The sequence below is a fragment of the Haliotis asinina genome, chromosome 6 (genome assembly GCF_037392515.1).
Source record: "Haliotis asinina isolate JCU_RB_2024 chromosome 6, JCU_Hal_asi_v2, whole genome shotgun sequence".
Classification (NCBI taxonomy): Eukaryota; Metazoa; Mollusca; class Gastropoda; order Lepetellida; family Haliotidae; genus Haliotis; species Haliotis asinina.
Window position 1 is genome coordinate 31046027 of NC_090285.1, and position 21345 is coordinate 31067371.

Sequence of the window (21345 nt, forward strand, 5' to 3'; positions counted from 1 at the left end):
ACAATGGGGCATGGGTTCCCCTTCTTAATATTCACAGGGACTACATTTGAATGTTTTGTCAAAATTTATACAAACCTGTAGAGGTTATGAACTCTTTGAAGAATGTCCTCCTTGGGGTACATGTATAGCATTTAAATGTCCATTTAAAAATACCTATGACAGTTGTAACAATATTGAATAAATATTTTACAAAACAAAAGCTCATTTTTTGTCTTGTGAGACCACTCCTACAGGGCCCACACCCGGGCCCCTTAACAGCCAAGAGCAGGTAACTCTCGCCGTGTACCTCATACCTCACTTTTCATGCTGAGATTGTCAGACAGAATGTGGGCGGGTGGCCATACCCCAAGGAGGACATTCTTCAAAGAATACAGGTTTGTATAATTCTTTTTCAGAAGAAGTCCTCCTTGGGGTACATATATAGCATAAGACAGACTCCCAACGAACTTAGCATTCTGTCTGCTAATGTGTACCCTGCACACACTCTCATACACTGCCGAAGCTGCGAGAGATAGAGAAATACACTTACCCAATCACCAAAAGCCGCTGATGTCAATCAGGCGGGGGCGTGGCAACATAGGGCCAAAAGAGCCAATCGACAACAACCCCCCAAAGGTGATGGACATATGACCACACCTCATGCCATACACTGTCAATATTCCCCCAAACCAGCGAAGTAGTGCCGGGAATAACAGTGCAAGGGTAAATATGAGCGTATGTTGACGCTAAAGTGAAAAAAACGTCTATAGGTAGTTTGTTCTCTTTGTGTTTTTTTTTTTTTTAAAAAAAACACCACCACCAGAGGGTATCCATCACCAATATAAAAAGAAAGGTTTCGTGAAAACCCACCACCAGGAACATTTCGTGGTAAACAAAGTCGAGATCTCAGACACTCGTTCAGCTAGGGGAATCACGACTCTGCCCACTGGTGAGAACTGTATGGCCAAACCGAACACGTTCACGTGAATGTTTGTCCAGTTGGTAGTGACGGATAAACGTGCTCGGTCGGCTCCAAATAGCCGCAGAGCAGATCTCCTCAATGGGCAGAGCCACGGCATAAGCTTGTGACGTAGCCACTGCCCTAACAGAATGACCCTTTAACCCATTAGGGATAGGTAACCCTTTATGAGTATACGCCATACAAATGGCAGAGACAAGCCACCTAGATATGGTTTGCTTGTTCGCAGGCAGACCAGCTCTCCCCCGCCATAACAACAAAACAACTGGTTATCTTTTCGGATATCAGCAGTTCGTTTGATATAAGCTCTAAGGGTCTTACGGACATCTAAGACATGAGCACGTCGAAGAGAGGTACCGGGCGAGGGAGGCTGCATGAGCTTAGGGAGCTTGATAGGCGCTGTACCATGAAAAGCGCCTGCGATCTTAGGACGGTAAGAATCTGGCAGTCTACCCTACCCGCCTGCCGATAGCTCGTGAAAAAGAGGACCGGACAACCAGTCAAGAATGACTGACAAGTCCCACTGGGGACTAATCTGCCGGATAGTCGGACGGATCCTATCCACACCCGCTAAAAAACGCTGGACAAGAGGGTGCTGCCCCAAAAGAGCACCGTCAACAGGAATATGGAACGCCGAAATGGCCGTGGAATAGCCCCGGATAGTAGAGGCGGCTAGGCCTGACTCTAACCGGGACTGCAAAAATTCCAGTACTTCAACTAAAGTTGAAGAAAAGGGATCAAGAATCCCCCTGTTGACACACCAGCGCGCATAACAGGCCCATCTATCCTCATATTGAACGTTTGTCGAATCCCTCTGCGAAGCCAGAATTGTGTCTGCAACTGGTGCAGAAATTCCGCTTGCTTGGAGGCGATTCCTGACAGTGGCCAGGCCATCCACTGAATCCTGGGATTCGGGTGCGGCGCTCCGTTCTGGGATAGTAAGTCCGGTCGAAAGGGTAAAAGGACAGGAGGCAATGCCAGAAACCTCATCATTACCGGAAACAAGCTTTGAGACGACCAAAGAGGAGCAAGAAGCACTAACAGTCGAGCTGGTTGGGTGGCAAGCTGCGAGAGGACCCTGGGAATCAGCGGCAGAGGTGGGAACGCCCACAATACACTCTCCGTCCAATCGAGCTGGAAAGCATCCTGGGCGATGGCTCTCAGATCCGGTATCCGAGAACAAAACACCAGAATCTGGTTCGTCCCCCCAGAGGCAAACAGATCCACCTGGAACGATCCGAACAAGGCGGGTCTTTCTTCCATAGTGGTAAGTGGCCGTCCCTGAGTGTGGATAGGACCCAGGGGTTGGAGTATACCTTTTCCCAATCCGACAGGAAGTGGGAAAGGCGGCCACCCACAGGAAGATTTGGCAGAAGGCAATGAATACCAAATGTCGGCAGTGCTCCGACTGCTTGATTCGGGTTCACTTGCAAGGGCTCCGGAGGATGACTTACTGGGAAGCCGGGGCCGACTTCCCTTTCCTTGGAAAAGGCTGCCGGAGCCAAAGGATAAGCGGAGGTAAGCGCCGGGGACCGTACACGAGAAGTGTGAGGCTGTTCTAACAAGGGCTTAGACTCCTTGAAGGTAGACACAGCCTCCGCGGCCTCCCAGACCACTGATGGCGCTCCTGGGAAGAGAGTAGATCCCATCCGGAATGGCAGTGAAAGGAGCGCTTGTTGAGTGGCCGGCGAATACCGTGCCACGGACAGCCACAGCCTACGGAGGCCCATAACTGCCGACATCATCTGGCACGCCGAGGACCTGATCGAGTCCTGTGCCAGATGTGACTGCATAGCTGCTGAGCGAGCGTAGGAGAGGCACATTCCTCCTCGACACCGCCGCCGTCAACAAGCTGACGCTGCAAAACCGAAGTATATGCAGCGTGTATTGTGACTTTAAGGCATTGAACTGCATTACAGTACTGCTCCTCAAACAACCTATAAGCCGATTTGAGGGCAGTACCGTTAGAGGTGAACGGAGGCAGACGACGCCCTTGTTTAGCCGAAGCTAAAGAGCTGCCAGAGGAACCCCCCAGGGCGACTGATGCATAGATACAGTCGTCGACCACTGGATGGTTATACAGGTTAAGATCACCTATAAGGTAACGCCGGTCTAGTTCTGGTAAATCGAAGCGTGACCGCGCCCCCGTTAAAAGAGGGTTAATAACCTCTGACAATATAGAAGGGAGGATGCACAACCGAGAATCCACCACCTTGGCTGGGGCAAAAGCCTCACCCGGAAGTCGGAATTCCTCGGGGTCAGGTGTCGCCGAAGCAACCACAACCTGCGGCAGGACGGAAGCTATACGCTCCTGTACCTGCCTCAGCGAAGCGCCGACCGAAAAAGAAGACTCGCTCGGCCCACCCAGGTCCTCCCCCTCCTACATGATCTCCTCGGCGCGATCCCCCATGAGTGACACCTCAGATCTGTCATCAAAGGATAGCTCCGGGGGATCGGTCGAGGGAACATCCGAAAGAGAGAGAGGCCCGAGCGAAGCAGAGCCCGACGCCATAGACCCGACGCCCGAGACCGAGTCTTGGTGGCGGATCGCCGGCAACGCTCCCAACATAGGTATGGTCCCATGACCAACATTGGCAACCTCAGAGTGGCTGGCAACCGACTCTGAAGTCGGTTCCTGCGCACCCCTAAGGGAAGTCCCCACACCAACGCCAGAAGCCGAAGTCGGACACACACCCGACTCCGGACGGACGGCGATCTCCTAGTGGAGACCGGACTTCGCGTCCGAAATCAGGGTATGTAACGACGCCATTTGCTGCTGATACAACGACGGAAGTAAATCGAATGTTAACGGTTGCAAGGGTTCAGTAGGAGGTACTGCAGAGGTAGAAGCCACCTCTGGAGGGGGGGGGCCGAAGTACCCTTCGCTGATTTTACCGTATCCCCCCCCCGAGACTGAAGCCGAAGACGCACCCTTCTTTATATCTTTTTTGGCTTTTTTGGAAGGTGGCTCTTGTGCCCAAATATCCTCCCCCAACCCGTCTGGATCAAAGATCTATAAAAGATCAAATCTGCATGATGGGATTTTTGAGCCCTGGGGGAAAAGTCTTGACATATGGTGCATCCTTGCTCATCGTGAGCCGCATCCGCTAAGCAACGCAGGCACACAAGATGCTTATCCCTTGGGGTGAGTTTTGCGTTACACGTAGCACAGCCCTTGAACTGGAAAAAACAGACCCGCGCTATGATTAATAGCAAGGCCTGTTACTCCAACAAACACATGAGTATTTAACAGAAACAATAATACGCACTGGTGATATTTAACCGTTAAATAATAATAAAGCTATTTATGAAAACATACAATAGCATATATGGTTTTCTTTTACCATGGAAAAAAAAGGTAAAAAACATACAAATATCCGGTTTGTATTTATAACCACCTAAAAAAACAGGCAGGAGAAAATAACAACCAGGTACGTGCCGACCGCCATCTTGCCAGCCACATAGCTGAAGACCACGGTCACCACGGAAAGTTACATTTCATGAATGAATAAGAGTGAAATATGCATTCCTAATAGCGCCCGTGCGTTAAAAAGGAACCATACATACGGTTTTCGTAGCTTTCTCACTCATTTCTCTTCACTTGTAGGTGTGTCTCTAAATATGAGAGCTGCTGATGACGACTGTCCTCAAAGACGACAGCATGACATACATGGCGAGAGTTACCTGCTCTTGGCTGTTAAGGGGCAGTAGTATAGGGAATGATAGTCCGAAAACACTTTTCAAAAACCCCTCTAAAAAGCCTCATTTACTAAATGAGGCTTTGGTGGTACCATTAGCTCTTGCTATTATTGCCCCTACTACAAAGCCACGCCATCACGTTTACCGTGACTTGGCAGGCGGTAACACTGTGCCGTACGGTACGATCAATAATTTGTTGTAAGTTTTGACTGACCATATAGGATCGGTGGCCCGCTTACGGCTATGTTATGTTTATATCGATGAAACAGTTTAACGTGAACCGCCTACGATCTCTTTGGTGTTCATAATAAAGGCTTGCTGGGCTTTTTGTATTCCCTGTGCTATGTACTTTTTTTTCTCATCCTCGCTGATAGCAGACTTACGAGACTTGGATCGAATATCTTGTTTCATTCCGTTATATTTTGTGAGTTCAGATAGGATTGAACGAAACTCCTCTTCTGAGATCTTACTGTCAGAGAGTGCCGTGGAAATACGCTCACTAACTGTGTTCAGCTTTGCTTCGGCCAGAACCCTGATCTCGTCGTGTTTCAATGCCTTACGATTAAGTCTGCGTGATACTAACTTAAGAGCCAACCCTACCAACCCTGTCACCCCAGCCGTTATTTCAATACCTAGCACTATAGGTGCAGCCACGATGGTGGTTAACAACCCAACGCCTGCCGCCCCTAGTCCCATGCTGGTTGCCATAAGGGTAGTGTCAGCCCCATCCACGATATTGAAAGCTCTATTGTATTTTTTACATAGTGCTTTCCGCGTGTCACGGTCTTGTTCTAGTTGACGTTTTACATCACATAACTGCCTCAAGCGGAACCCATCTACGGTTTCCAACGTCTTAGCTACTTCCTCTACGACTGGGTACAGACCCATCCTATAATATATATTTTGAAAGATATTTTAATTGGGGTTCAGTTAATACTCTATTAATGTATTTGAAGTCTACAAGATCTAGATTACCCAGGGTAATAGGTGAGAGGTAAATAAAGTTTCCTGTTGTAATAGAAACCCCACGGAGGCTTATTAAGTGGTTTATAGTACCCCCGTGGGTATCCCACTGTATAACAATACGGCAATATTGGTCTAGGTGTTCGTCCAACCATTGTATTGACACCCCGGGTAAAATTTGGTGTACTAGTGGGGTGTTTTTATAAAAGAAGACTTCTATGATGAGTGTGCAAGGGGATGATATGCTAGGAAGATATTCGCTAAATGTTAATTTAGTGGGTGGATAAGCACCTAACCCTTTTTTTTTGTAACCAACATGTGGTAAGTGTACTAATTCCCTCTCCGGAATGAAATCCCCGACCCAGATGCCGTTGTTCCTAATCTTAGAGATTAATTTATCTTCATCTTCATCTCCTTCTATTGTGATATAAGGTGAGGTGAGTGTTAAGTTGATCAACCATTTAGGCTCTTTAAAATCTGATAACGGCACCCGTCTGTACACGTTGTCTTTGAAGTGTAGGATGTATAATTCATCTTCCTCACCAGGCTGATCGAATCCCTCCGTATCTCCCAGGTCATTAAGCGTAGTGTTGGGATGATGACTAGTCATTATTATACTATTATGATATAATTTCCAACTGGTTTTCTGATAATAATTCAGGGGTTAACTTAATACCCATGAAGTGTATGTTGTCAGGCAGGAAGATATTGATTAGTGATATCTTGTTTTCTACGATCACGTTGACCCCCTGCAGACTGGTCTTGGAGTCGACACCCACCCGCACGTAAACGTTGCAAACTTGAAACTGGTGTCGTTTCACCCACCCGAGTTTGATCCCCTTCACGATCTCGACATCATTCCCCGATGGTTCCCCTAGGTAGACTTTGATGAACAGTGTTGAGTTTGCCGGTAGACTCTCTAGTATCTTAACCACGCCTTCGAATTCAGACACCAACTGCAATTTCACGTTTTGCATGGCCGGTTTACTCGATAGCATGTGGGCTGCTATAGTGTTGACTGGGCTGACGACTATGCTACGTCTCTGAGTTGGGACGTAAGCCACGAGCAGGGTTCCATTGTTCACGACTTTGTTTAGGTGGTTGTCTTTGTTATCCGTGAACACGTAAGGGGAGACGAGTCTAATATTGAGAAACCATTTGTTATCGGGTAACAACACCCACTTGTCATCTTCGGTGAAGACGAGCATATATGGTTTGTTTTTGACGACGGTAGTGCTCTCAACATCGTCTAAGTCGAACAGTTTACCTCCGAATGATGGGTATATTCTCCAGTTGTCATCACCGGTGTTGACGAGGGCGTACTTAGTGTTGGCTGTTGCTCCTGTGGTATCTATCATATCACTTAGGGCTCCACCGGAGGGGATTTCAACGCGTTTGTAAATGTTGTTTTTCAGTTGCAAGGCGTACGATTTACCATCTACTCCGGGAGCGTCGAAACCGCGTGTGTCTCCGAGGTCGGAGATCCCGATATTGACGCATTTTTTCACTCCGGGTCCTTGTGCGCTGGTCATGTTACGTGAAGCGTTAAGCTGAGGTATCCTATATTTACAGGATTATGATTTATATCTAACACCGATATTGTCAGCTCAGGTATGTTGCCCTGGGTTAATCTCTTATACTGCCGTGGTGAAAATGACTCGGTTCTACCGTCGTTGAATTTCTCAGTTTTCACCGGCACTGCTCTCAGTATAGTGGAAGGGTGGCCTCCTTGAATGTTATACGTTGTGCTCACCTGACCGAGATGAATGTATAGCTCTCGGTACGGTACTAGGTCGGGTAACTTCGTGCCTGTGACGGTTGTTGTTGGTTTTATCTCGTCAGGAGACATACCGAGTATCCTCGCTAATGGTCGGCCGAGCCTCAAGGAGGTTCTTCCGTTGTTGATCAACACCACTGTACCGTTTGAGTCGTTCATCTTGAGTTCGGCTCCCAGGGGTTTGAAGACCTCGTCGTTTAGAGAGCACACGCTGTAGTAGCCGTCAGTTATCTGACTGCGAGTTCCACTAACGAACAGCTTATTGTTGCTGATATTAATGTTAGTCCATTGCGGTAGGTAGGTGATATCGCAGAGTGCGACTTCGAGTTGACCTGACGTGTTATCGATCGCGTGCGTCAGCTGAACGGCCTCACCGCTCGTTATTCCTGGAAGTGTTATGTACATATTATAATATATGAATTATAAATTATAATATGGATTTAGCACACTTGAAAATCGTGGTGAATGCAGATGGTACGGGGTTTAAAACAACCTTTATTGATATCTTTGAAAAGTATGTCGTGTCCGTTAATAACGCGCAGGCGGTGGTAAACTGGAATCAAAACCCAATGCAGTTTTGGCAGAACCAACTCAACTTTGCTGTGTGGTGTGCGACGACAGGGTCGGGTGTGAAACCAGATTACGGTATAGACGAACTGAGTAAGGCGGTTATTTTGTTTCATATTTATTATCAAACGAGACGAATATTGAAGGAAATAAGTGCTCCTCTTCCCCAAGATAAAGCGTGGAGTATGACGAATAACCCCTATGATAGACGCGCTTATGAACGTGTTTGTGGGGAGTTTGAGATTCCAACGAATAAAGACTTTCGCCTTCCTGGTGTGAACCATGGTCTCGGTATAGTTCTCGTGTACTTCTACAGGTCCGGAAAATATTATGCCGGTTCTAAAGATGGTTCATACAACCCACACCGTCATACATTTACAGGCCCCACAACGAATGAAAAGATCCATGTCAGCTGTATAAAGCAAACCAGTCCTGATGCAGCCACAGCCTGGACTAAAATGATCTCAAAAACATCGAAAGGATTCACTCGTGCTGGTACAATACGCTTGAACGACTCGATTCGAACGTACGTGTGGGCGCTGTTGGGTGCGCAGTCGATGACGCGTTCTAACATCCTCGGTAAGGGAACTGCTTACGACGCTCAGACACAATTCGTTTCCAACGTTGAGGATGCTATCAATTCTCCAGTTGATCTCCCGAGGGCCATCGACCGTTACCAAAACGTGTTAGAATACGCCAGATCGAAAGTCAATTACGTGTTCGGCGTGGGGTTGTACATGGCTCCGAGTGATATGCAACTGAGAATAAAAAAAGTGGTGGGTTATAACAACAAAATAGTCATAGCCACGGCGGACCAAAAGTTGGGTATCAACCCCGATATTAACACCCCACATATCCCACACACCCAACCACGTGAAACGGGTATAGTTGCGCCGCCCCCGGAGCCTAAAGTTCATGTGTCCCCCACACACCCTCATGTGCATGTGGGGTTACCCACCTATCAGCAGCATATTGATAATAAAACAGCCTTAGTGGTTGGTGGGGTAACTTTGGGACTTATTTGGTTAAAGATTTCTTAGCCGCTACGTACACCAGACCCGCCACGGCGACGATGGCTGCCCACAGGTTTTGACTGAGCCACATGGCAGTTTTAGACAGAGCGCTCAACAACCACGAGACGATGCTACCCAGGATGCCGGGAAGGGCTTCGGCGGCTTTACCAGCCAGTTTAGCTAGGCCTTCCCCGAGTTTTTTGATCCAGTCTTTAACACCACCACCACCGCCTGGAGTTCCCCCGCCGCCGGCAGGCCCCACAGGGGTTCCTCCCACCAGTGACACCACCAGGGTTGATATAATTAAACCCAATGCAGTCAGAATGCTGGCGATGGTGATCCCTTGCTCCCGGAATAATATCCGAATCCTGTCTGCTAACGTGGTGTCTCGGTAGAGGACTTGATTGATGGTTTCCCGTATACGGTTGACCTGGGATCGAAGCTTTTCTTTGAAGGAGGATGTTGTCTCCAGCCAGGTTTGCTTTTCATCTTCCAAATTACGTATTCGTTCCTCGATGGTGGATTTCATAGACTCGTCCTCAGTTTCACCGAGTTTTTTCTTTTCATAGGCGATGTGGTCGTCTATCTCACTCATTTTGGCTGTGCTTTTCGCGAGATGTCCGCGAATGGTTTGCATCGTCAGATCCAACCCCCGCAGTTCCCGAACGGTAAATTCGAGCCCCGGGAATGGTTTGTTCTCGTAGTCGGCCAACACCTTTTTAATATCATAAGTCATGTTTTGATTTGATGTGGCGTCCCTGATGCCTTCCAGATCTTGAACTAACTTCGGAGGATACTGCTTAGGTCGCGCGCCACCGTAATTTGTGAAGCCTAGTTCATCTTGAACAAAGTTAATCTTATATTTACCGGCCAATGTTGATAAAGCAAGCGGTTTTCTCGTTGTTTGATGAAAGAGATCAATCCCCGGGTGAGCCTTCAAACGCAGCGTGCCATTGCTATCGAAGGTAAAATCGGAATAGTTCCTTCCCAACGGCTTGAGTTTGGATTTATTTTCAACTGCGTTGTAATAACCGTCGACGGCGCCTTTAAGGAGCTCGTCACCTTGCGAGAATGAGGTCTCCTGCTCATCGGATGCCTGGGCACTATCGCCCCGCATATCATCCATAGGTATGTCTTCATCCATTAGTATTAAAAATATATTTCATTTATATAACAATGTACGGTAGAAAATTAGATCCTTTCAGAAAATTGAGAGAGCCATTAGGTGCCAGAGCCGTGCGACAGTCGGTGACCATCACCAACAACCCCAGCAAGATAGACCAGAATCAAACTCTGTTGGTTAGATTTCCAAACCTTGGTGAGAATGACCTCATTGTACCAGGCACTGTTCGACTGGCGTTCAATATCACGTTGACCTCCGACAACGACAAACGCGAGCTAGTGCGGAACGTGGGTCGAGCTATCATCAAGAAAACGACCGTCAAGATCAGCGGTAACGAGGTACTGAGTATCGACGACAGCGACGTGTTTCACTGCTACAAGGATCTCTGGAAAAGCGAGAGAGAACGAGTCAATGATGTGTACCAGGGTATCAGCAAATCAACCCGGGCGCGCATAGGATACGTCTTCACGACAGACCAACAAGACAAGCTATCGGACGGTGAAAAGGCTATCGCTCTAGCATACGGGAATCGATTCTGCGTGCCGCTCGACTTCGAGTTGCTCACGGGGCACGCGCCGTTTTACCAGGCCGCGCTGGGTGATAGGCTAGAATACGAGCTCACGTTTAACGACTATAGCAAAGTAGTGCGTACGCCTAACGGTGATGAGGCCAGTTATGCCATAGACAACATCTCTCTGGAGTTCGACATGGTCACTAGCCCGGAGCTGGCCAGGCAGGTTCGAAACCAGTATTCTGGGAAGATGGCTATCCTGTACGATCGCGTACTGAGGCATAGATCAGTCGTGCGAGACAAGAGCGACACTGTGTGGAATATCAACCTGAATGTGCCGGCGAGATCGATGAAAGGTATCTTGGTCGTCCCCGTGGAGGATTACGATCCATTCCGGAGGGACAGCGAGAAGTTTTTCAACCCCGAGATTGAAAAGGTGGAAGTTACCATCGAGGGCGTGCCCAACCAGCTGTTCAGTCATGGTATGAGGCCACACCAGCAGTGGGATGAGATAAAAAAGCTACCAGTGGGGGATTACATAACAAAGGACCTGGACCTCGGCTCCGTGCAGATCGGTGAATACCTGACCACCAAGTACGCCCTATGGTTGGACATGCGATCCACGGATGATGATAAACTGCACGGTAGCGGGCGTCGTATAGATAACGGCAGCGAAGGGATAACCATCCAGATTAATAAGAAGGCTCAAACCGCTGGTAAGTTGAAATTATATCTGTACGTTATTATGGACGCGCAACTTAATATAGACAATGGGAGATTCGTGCAAGCCATCTACTAGTGGGGGGTACCCCCCCATACCCCCCAATAAACTACCAACCTCTGGGGGGTGTGGGGGTCTCCCCCTCCCCACTGACCCACACTGCGCTATCATATGCGGGCAGACTGGTTGTGGGAAGACAGTTTTCGTGTTGGATATGTTGGAGGGTTACTACAAGGATGTGTTCGATAACATTGTTATCATGTGCCCTACTCTGGGCATGAATAAAACGTACGCGCGACCTTGGGTGATGACGGACCCGGACGTACACAAAATCGACCCTGGAACACGCCTGCAGGATTGGTTGAAAGCTCTTCACGAGAAATTTAAAGGGGAACCGACGCTGTTCATACTGGACGACTGCAGCGCTAATCGCGAGATAACAAAAAAGAGAGACATGCTATCGTACCTGGCCTTCTCCGGCCGGCATGCAAATCACAGCGTCTGGGTGCTAACGCAGAAGTTCAACTCGGTGTTGAAAGACCTCAGGGAGCAGACGCGATGGGTGGCCTTATTTCACTGCAAGGATAGGGATTCGTTCGAGGAGTGTTTGAGAGAGAACGATGTGATGAGTAAATTAGAACGGGAACGGGTGAAGAAACAGCTCGCTGAAACTAAACACGCTAAGCTCGTGCTAAAGACCGACCAACCCGTGGCTTATATAGTATGTTAAGCAAAGCTAAGCAAAGCTAAGCAAAGCTAAGCTAAAGCTAAGCTAAAGCTAAGCAAAGCTAAGCATATAGCTATGATATTCGAAGTATTTGTCGTGTGCAACTTAACCTTCATTTCTCTGTGTTTTGTCTGTATCGGGTATTATATAGTTAAAACTAAATCTTACTTGTTATATTATAAGATGGAGTGTGAGGAATTGCTCGAACAATTGTCTGTGGAGGGTTCCCCAACTGGGGATTCCCCCAAGCGAGAGAAACTGGTGGCGTTGGCTGTTGGAGGCAAAGCCAAACATTACTTTGGAGACTACACTCCAGATAAAATTAACAAAATGTCAGCCGAAGAAATCGATAAGCTGTACGCTAGATACGAGTCCCGGCTCGGAGCAGAAATGACAAAGACAATAGGATCGGCTATGACCCAGATGTACACCGGTATTGTGTCACATTTCCTTCCCATTCCACCAGAGCGCCGACTTTACCTGTGGGAAGACCTAGATAAAGACCCTTTTATCGAACACGCCGTGAGCTCTATCAGCTGCGGGTTGTACCACAAATATGGTATGTTGTTGGCTCCAGTGACGGCGGCGATTATCACGGCAAAACATTGTCAATTTGAGAGAAAGAATAATAATAATAGTATAGATGGATGCTGCACAGGAAACCCCAGTGGAGGTACCCCCAACAGTGATGGAGGAGACCCCACCCCCAACAGTGGAGACCACTTCAACAGTAACCAGACAGAAGAATCCTAAGAGAGTAGCTGCCGGTAAAAAACGGTGGTGTAACCAACATAAAGTGACCAATCCAACCCGACTGTTGTTGGCTGTAGGTGTAACTGCTGCCGTGGTTATAACATGGTTATACGCCTCCCACAGTGAGCCACCACCCAACAGTGAGCCCCCCACCCACAACAGTGGGGGTATGGGGGTATCCCCCATGGTAGACCCGCATATCATGTTATAATTTTAATATTTTATATCATATACATAATGTCTGAGGGGAAAACGTTCGTCAACGACGCATACCACGCCACAGTGGTAGCTAGTCTAGCAGTAGGGTACGCTCGGTTAACTAAAATGGTGCTTAAACAACCAACTATCAAGCTAGATTTCAACCTGCAGGATATGGGTATGCTCATAATGAACCTTGGTATGGCGATGGCCACAAAAGACATCCTAGTAAAACAAGGAATAATACCTGATAATATAATGAAATAAATATAGGGATGGCTACGATAGCTATGATGGTCGGTGGGGCGTTAGTGAATGCCCTGGCATTTTCCGGGAGTAATTTCCTCTTCTCAAAACTACGAGATGATCACGCGGCTGAAATACAGGAAGAAAGGAAGCGACACGATCTCGCTACTGAGAAATTACAAAGAGCACAGGCTGAGTACGCTAAAAAACGCCTCCAGAGGATCGATTTTATTAACGAACAACTCACGCGTGAAAACCATGCCGTTCAAACATTCAACGATGTCGATGAAGCAATGAAAGAATACTATCTACTAACTGGTAAACAATTGGAACCGCTCAATAAACCCACACTCGCTCAGTACTACACACCATCCAAGGGACAAATGAATCGTGAACTGGGCTTCATAGTGTTGGGTATAGCAGCTACTGCGTTGGTTGCTAAGCAATTAAACTAAAATACCTATATAAGTAAACATGAGACCCGCTCCATACCGATGCGAATATATACTTATGGGGAAGACCGAGGCCTGTGGTAGGAAATGCAGGAATCAGGGGTTCTGTTGTTTCCATATGGGAAGTCCTAACTACACGTGTTCTGTGTGTGGAATCGGGGTTAAAGGACACTACTGTTTATGTAAAGCTCACGGAGCGAACGTAGTCAGACATCAACTCATATACGAGAATAAAAAAGGCTACATAAAAGAACGTAGGCGACTGCTCAAGATAAAATCCAATTAAAGATTGGTTCTCTTAGGTGTAAACATGTCTACTGTACATTCTTGAATATGGAAGCCTATCTTACGGTAAAACAATTAAAAGCTATAGCAAAACAGCTTGGATGCCGGCGTTATTCAAACCTGGGGAGAGCCGGGTTAATCGAATTGTTATCAAATAACCAAACACTGATCGATGCCTACATAGATTCACACAAACTGTTGGAAGACTTACGAGAATTGTGGCCAACAAACCGAGTTTGGTTAATAAGTGATTACAAGAAATAAAATATTTTTTATCAAGAGTGGAGGAGTTACCTCCCCTTACTGTGAACCAATTAGACATTAGTTCTCTTAGGTGTAAACACAATGACTACTGTGCGCGAGCTCAAGAGGGTCGCAAAACAGAGAGGTGTTATCGGGTATTCTAGAATGCGGAAGCCAGCATTGTTGAGATTACTAGGTTTAGAAGTCCCTCCTACGGTAAAACAGTTAAAAGCTCAAGCGAAACAGCTTGGATACACGGGTTATTCAAAACTGGGGAAAGCCGGGTTAACCACATTCTTATCACATACCCCAGTAGCACGTCCCACTGTAAAACAACTGAAAGCCGAGGCACACGATTTGGGTTTAGGCGGGTATTCTCGTATGAGAAAACCACAGCTTGTAGAATTATTACGACAGAATAGAGCTATTGACCTACAGTTCGTGCGCACTGAGCACGCCGTAGGCAATTATTTGAGAGGTTGGCGCATGCACATTGATAGAAACATAGACATTACAGATATTAAGCCTCTGATAGCTGATAAGGTCAACCAGGAACTAAATAATCTAGGAAGTATCAAGTTTCAGATCACAGTGAAAATGTCACTCGATAAACAGGTTGGGAGTACCACTGAGTATGTTCAACCTTACTTCCGAGGTAAACAAGAGGTCGTCACACATGCAGAGACCATTGACACATCAATCGATAATAGTTTTCAGCAGATACGAGAATACCTAGAACGCTACACACACATGGGGTCCGGGTGGGCTGTAGATAAAATCGATAATGTCTATCTAGATATAGCTAAATACGTGCCGTTCAGAGGTGGGTCATACCTAGCCTTGCCTCCCTACTATAAGAACAAACAAGCCATAGTAAACGTTAAGAATAGAGGAAACGATTGCTTGAGGTTATCTATCAGGTCAGCCTTATTTCCAGCTGCCACTAATCCGAACAGGCCTTCTAATTATCCACAGGACGATGGGCTCAACTGGGATGGTATAGATGAACCCACCCCAATATCCCAGATCACTAAAGTAGAAAAACAGAATAATCTGGCTATAAATGTCTTTGGACACGAAGGTAATACAACAATAATACACAGGGTCAGCCCGGTGAAGGATTGTCAAGTTATTAATTTATTCATGATTCAAAAAGGTGAAACGTATCACTACACGTGGATAAAACATCTCAGCCGGTTGTTGCACGACCAGTCGAAACACGTTGGGGAAAAACACTTTTGTGTACGATGCCTACACTGTTTCAGTCGGGCCGATTTATTAGAATCCCACCTGGAGGATTGCCAAGGTGTTGGGCAGACGGCCATACGAGTCGACATGCCTAAGGAAGGTGAAAATATCCTAAAATTCGACAATCACAAGAATCAAATGTCTGTGCCTTATATCATATACGCCGACTTCGAAGCCTTAGTTGTAGGGGAATCATCCACTAGTGGGAGTTTCACACACAAAACACAAGAGCATAAAGCCTGTTCGTTTGGATACATTGTCGTCCGTTGTGACGGGGAAACGAAAGCTCCGGTAGTGTATAGGGGTCCTGACGCGGCTGAAAGGTTTCTAAAGTGCTTGCAGGAGGAAGAAAAAATTATTAGGAATGCATTGTATAGAATCGCTCCCATGCGTATGACCAGAGCCGACAAGATAGCTCACACCAGTAGCACTAACTGTCATGTGTGCGACTCGCCACTTAACGGTGATTCGGTGAGAGATCACTGCCACATAACTGGTAAGTATAGAGGCGCCGCTCACAACGCGTGCAACCTCAAGCTTAAAATCAATCCTAAGACAATAAACATTCCCGTTGTCTTTCACAACTTGAGAGGATACGACTCTCACTTGATCATGCAGGCCATCGCGAAAATCGATGGTAATATAACGTGCATCCCCAACAACATGGAGAGATACATCTCCTTCAGCTTAAACGGACTTAGGTTCATTGACTCGTTTCAATTCCTCCTGTCGTCACTCGACAGTCTGGTCAAGGCCAACAATACCTTCCCTATCACAGATCGATACACAGACGCCGAGACTAGACACCTGCTCATGAGGAAGGGCGTATACCCATATGAGTACATGGATAGCTGGGCTAAGTTCACAGAGACCAGACTACCTCCTATCGACTGCTTTTATAGCAAGCTGAATGAGGCGTCCGTCTCACGAGACGATTACTCGCACGCGATTAACGTATGGAATAAACTTGGTTGTAAGAACCTTGGCGATTATCACGACCTGTACTTGAGGACAGATGTACTGCTGTTAGCCGACGTGTTCGAGACGTTTCGGCGGACATGTTTCAAGCAGTATAAACTCGACCCCGCATGGTATTACACCAGCCCAGGTCTGTCGTGGGACGCCTTGCTTAAAAAGACAGGAGTTAATTTAGAATTGCTCACAGATTACGACATGCACCTATTCATTGAGAAAGGCTTGCGAGGTGGGATTTCCATGGTATCCAAACGATACGCGAAAGCAAATAATCAATACGTGAAAGGTTACGATCCTAACAAACCAACCAATCACATTCTCTACCTCGACGCAAATAACCTGTACGGCTGGGCCATGAGCCAGTATCTACCTACAGGAGGATTCGAATGGGTACCAAACGTTGATGTTATGAGCATTGCATCAGATTCGAACAAAGGGTATATCCTCGAAGTTGACTTAGAGTATCCCAAGGAATTACACACATCGCACAACAGCTATCCCCTTGCGCCCGAACGTATGAAGGTTAACACAGACTGGATGTCTGAGTACCAACATAACTTGTCAGGTGGTCGTGTGGCGGACGTTGAGAAACTCGTGCCTAACTTAATGAATAAGACCAAGTACATAGTTCACTATCGCAACCTACAGCTGTACCTGTCATTGGGTATGAGGCTGACCAAAATACACAGGGTGCTCATGTTCGACCAGAGCCCATGGATGGAGCCCTACATCAGAATGAACACAGACCTACGAAAAAAAGCCACCAGTGATTTTGAGAAAAATCTCTACAAGCTCATGAACAACTCGGTGTTTGGTAAGACTATGGAAAACCTGAGGAAACGCGTAACCGTGAAACTGGTTAGATCTAGTGAGGAAGACAAGCTCAGGAAATTGATAGCCAGTCCGGCATTCAACCGTAATAAAATATTCACAGACGACCTAGTTGCCATACACATGAAGAAAAGTCACATAAAATTCAACCGACCTGTTTACGTTGGGATGAGTATCCTCGATTTATCCAAACACCTGATGTACGACTTTTACTACAACGAGCTCAAGAAACAGTACGGCGACAGGTGCGAAGTGTTGTACACTGACACGGATTCCCTGCTGATGGAGATTCGAACCGAGGACGTGTACGAGGACATGGGGAAACACCTCGATTTATACGACACCAGCGACTATCCTAAGACCCATACTATACACAGCACGGTAAATAAAAAGGTCCTAGGTAAGATGAAGGACGAGTGTGCTGGCACGCCAATAGCTGAGTACATAGGTTTGAGACCTAAGATGTACTCCATATTGAAAGCCGACAATAGTGAGATCCGGAAGGCTAAGGGGGTTAAGAAGTATGTGGTGAAACAACACATCAAACACGCCAGATTCAAGGAGGCTCTGTTCAAGACCCGTACCTTTAGGCATAAGATGAACACGCTTAGAAGTGATGGACATAAGATATACGGACTGACTATAAACAAGACGTCCCTATCGCCTATGGACACGAAACGTTGGATAGCTATTGATGGTATAAACACATACGCGTATGGACATGAAAAAATTTGAGGCTATTTATTACAGCCCGCGTGGATATTGGAAAGGAGCTAGCGCAGTAGATAAGCTAGCTAAAATGGCGCGAGTATCACCAGAGAAAGCCAAAGCGTGGCTTGAAAAACAAGCCCTGTGGCAGATCTATTTACCGGCGCCACGCTACGTACCTAGAAGGAGTTTCGGAATTAACATACCTAATAGCATTCACCAGGCAGACCTACTGTTCCTACCTCATGATAAGAGGTACAAGTATGCCTTAACCGTAGTGGACGTAGCCAGTCGTTACAAGGAAGCCGAACCCTTGACCACGAAAGATTCGGCCCAGGTAGCCAGAGGATTAGAACGCATATACAAACGCAGCCCGCTGACTTGGCCAACAGAGCTGCAAGTTGATCCAGGACGGGAGTTCATGGGTGCCGTTTCACAACTGCTAGCCAAACACGATACAAAGGTCAGACGTGGCACGGCCGGAGCCCATCGCAGCCAAGCTATAGTTGAGAGATTTAATAGGACTTTGGCTGAGCGCTTGTTCGGCCATCAATATGCTAGGGAAATGACAACCACTGGAAAACGATCGACTGAATGGGTAGCGAGGTTACCCGAGGTGGTGTCGGCAATCAACCATGAAGTAACCCGGCTCACTGGTAAGAAACCGGCAGACGCTATCAAACTAAAATCAGTGTTAGCAGAGTCGTCTGCTCCATTGCGTGGAAAGGAGAAACAGATACCGGATAGGGCCTTAGTTAGGTATTTATACCAGCCGGGGGAACACGAGGGCGATAGCCGTAAGCGGGCCACCGATCCTATATGGTCAGTCAAAACTTACAACATAGATAAAGTGGATATGAAAGCCGACGAACCTAACTTGTACTACTTGAGGGGTGGGCCGGGTAGGGGATTTGTAAGAGAAGAATTATTGATCGTACCGTACGGCACAGTATTACCGCCTGCCAAGTCACGGTAAACGTGATGGCGTAGCTTTGTAGTAGGGGCAATAATAGCAAGAGCTAATAGTCCCACCAAAGCCTCATTTAGTAAATGAGGCTTTTTAGAGGGGGTTTTTGAAAAGTGTTTTCGGACTATCATTCCCTATACTACTGGGGCCCGGGTGGGGGCCCTGTCGGGGTGGTCTCACAAGACAAAAAACGAGTTTTTGTTTTGCAAAACATTTATTCAATATTGTTACAACTGTCGTAGGCATTTTTAAATGGACATTTAAATGCTATATATGTACACCAAGGAGGACTTCTTCTGAAAAAGAATTATATATTGGAATGTGTTGCCATGGCTAGATTTTGTAGACAATCCAAGAAAAACAGATTTAGAGTTATCTCCCACCCATCGATTTGCATTTGGTAATTTCCGAGCATCATGCATGATTCAATGTTATTCGAGGTAAAGAAGTACTACCACTGGGCCTGTTCTACAAAACAAGCATATTACCAGGATGATTGCACAAGTAATTGCATCAATGGGTGATACTACGCCAAGGAACTCAGGGGTACAAAAGCCACCAGGGACAAGTCAGTTTTCTTTGGAGGCAATCAAACAATGGTATCTTACTTGTACATGGGCTACTAGATAATTTCCACTATGGCTTCAAACTGCAAACAAACTTGGATTTCATTTCATATATGCTCAAAATGTAGCTACTAAATTTCGCAATGATAACAAAGTAGAGTTATCTCTCTCTGCTATTTATCACTTGTCGATAAAAAGTCCAGTAAATATCAACATCAAACACCATGTTGATTTATTCTTTCACAATGACATCATCATGATTATGTCATACAATCAGGGCAAGTGGAAAATTAAGAAGGACAAGTTACTTTCTTAAAGTAGAGGACAGGGCAAGAGGATTTCAAAACATTTTTGAACCCCAGGACCCTGGAACTCTATCTGATGGAGAAGCTATCAAGGACAAACACTGAGAAAAGCTCAGGTGTGCTCAAGACAATAGTATCCAAGCACATAATACATGTGGTAGATGCTGCTGCAGACTGTGACTTGAACTATCTATGTAGTTTTACGTTTCCTCAACTAAAATGACACCTGCAGCCATGTATGTGATGCATGGAACTATGGTCCTACCAGTCAGGGGGTTCCAGACGGAACATACACTCCCCAGCCATATATGTAGTTCATGTACCTATGGTTCTACCAGTCAGGGGGTTCCAGTCAGAACATACACTCCCCAGCCATGTATGTGATGCATGTAAGTATGGTCCTACCAGATGGAACATACACTCCCAAGCCATGTATGTAGTACATGTAAGTATGGTCCTACCAGTCAGGAGGTTCCAGACGGAACATACACTCTGCAGCTTGCACAGCCTTCCCATAATCCTCTGCTAATACGCTGATCTCAAAGAAGGTTGCCACATCCCAGTAGTCAGTCAGGGACTGCAGACTTCCCTTCTTGCCAATCAGGTTGTTTAGAATGATACCTGTCAACATAAATGAGCATCTCTGTCAGGTTAAGCAAACAGTCATAACACTTATAGATGAGATTTCTGATTTATTGACATACAATGACCATAGTCTTGGGATGAACAGACAGTCATATGACAGCTATCAGAGTTCCGGTCTTAGGTGCCAATGGTTAGTAGTCTAACTGTCAACTTCGTGACTTTTAATACTAACATAGATGTTCAGACAGAGCGAACATAAACTTTGCTACTGAGATATATTTCAAAACTATTGTCTAACGTTGTGTAGAAACTTCACGAAAGCAATGCATAATTCAGTGAAGAACCATTTGAAGAAAAGTGACACAGTATTGTAAATCAGGACATTTCAACAGATTACTACCCCTGTCATAGGTGAGGTACAAACCCCACTTTCCATGGAAGCATAATAACTATCTCTCACCAATTCTCTGTAATTCTTGACAGGAAGCAAAGTCCTTGCCTGAGATGACAAGAAGAGTGGCAAGGTTGATGCCAGCATACTCATTAGGTTGCACCTCAAAGCCCTTGCGATACCTGTATAAAACACCTCTAAATACTGTCACCAGTGTAGTAGCACAGATGTCTGTATTTGCATATGTTACGTGTTGGAGTTTATACACCATTGTTCAGTCAGCACTAGTTTAAACTTTAATATTGCAAGGGTTTCAATGACTTGAGTAGAAACCTACCACTCTATAGCATGTGAGAGAGCAGACTGGTCTGTGTAGTCAGACTCAACAAACTTGTCCTTGTAGATGCGGCCGCACAAACAGATCATGTCTGGGACCTGGCTCTCAGACTCAGACATGGCCTGTGAACAACAAACAGAGGTGGCACACACCCAAACTGACTCATCATCTTATCAGAATGTAAGTAAACTCATCA

General features: G+C 46.3%; 1 protein-coding gene across 4 annotated transcripts in view; it reads right to left on the reverse strand.

Moving 5' to 3' along the window:
• The window catches only part of LOC137288149 (mitogen-activated protein kinase kinase kinase 15-like), a 74634-nt gene that overhangs the window by 37846 nt on the left and 15443 nt on the right, over nucleotides 1-21345 (reverse strand). For all 4 annotated transcript variants that reach the window (XM_067820565.1, XM_067820563.1, XM_067820562.1 and 1 more), the window contains exons 9-11: nucleotides 21150-21271; nucleotides 20882-20994; nucleotides 20298-20457 (exon numbers count right to left, since the gene is read on the reverse strand). In XM_067820565.1, the coding sequence (XP_067676666.1) occupies nucleotides 20298-20457; nucleotides 20882-20994; nucleotides 21150-21271 (395 nt within the window). The remainder of the gene's footprint in view (nucleotides 1-20297; nucleotides 20458-20881; nucleotides 20995-21149; nucleotides 21272-21345) is intronic.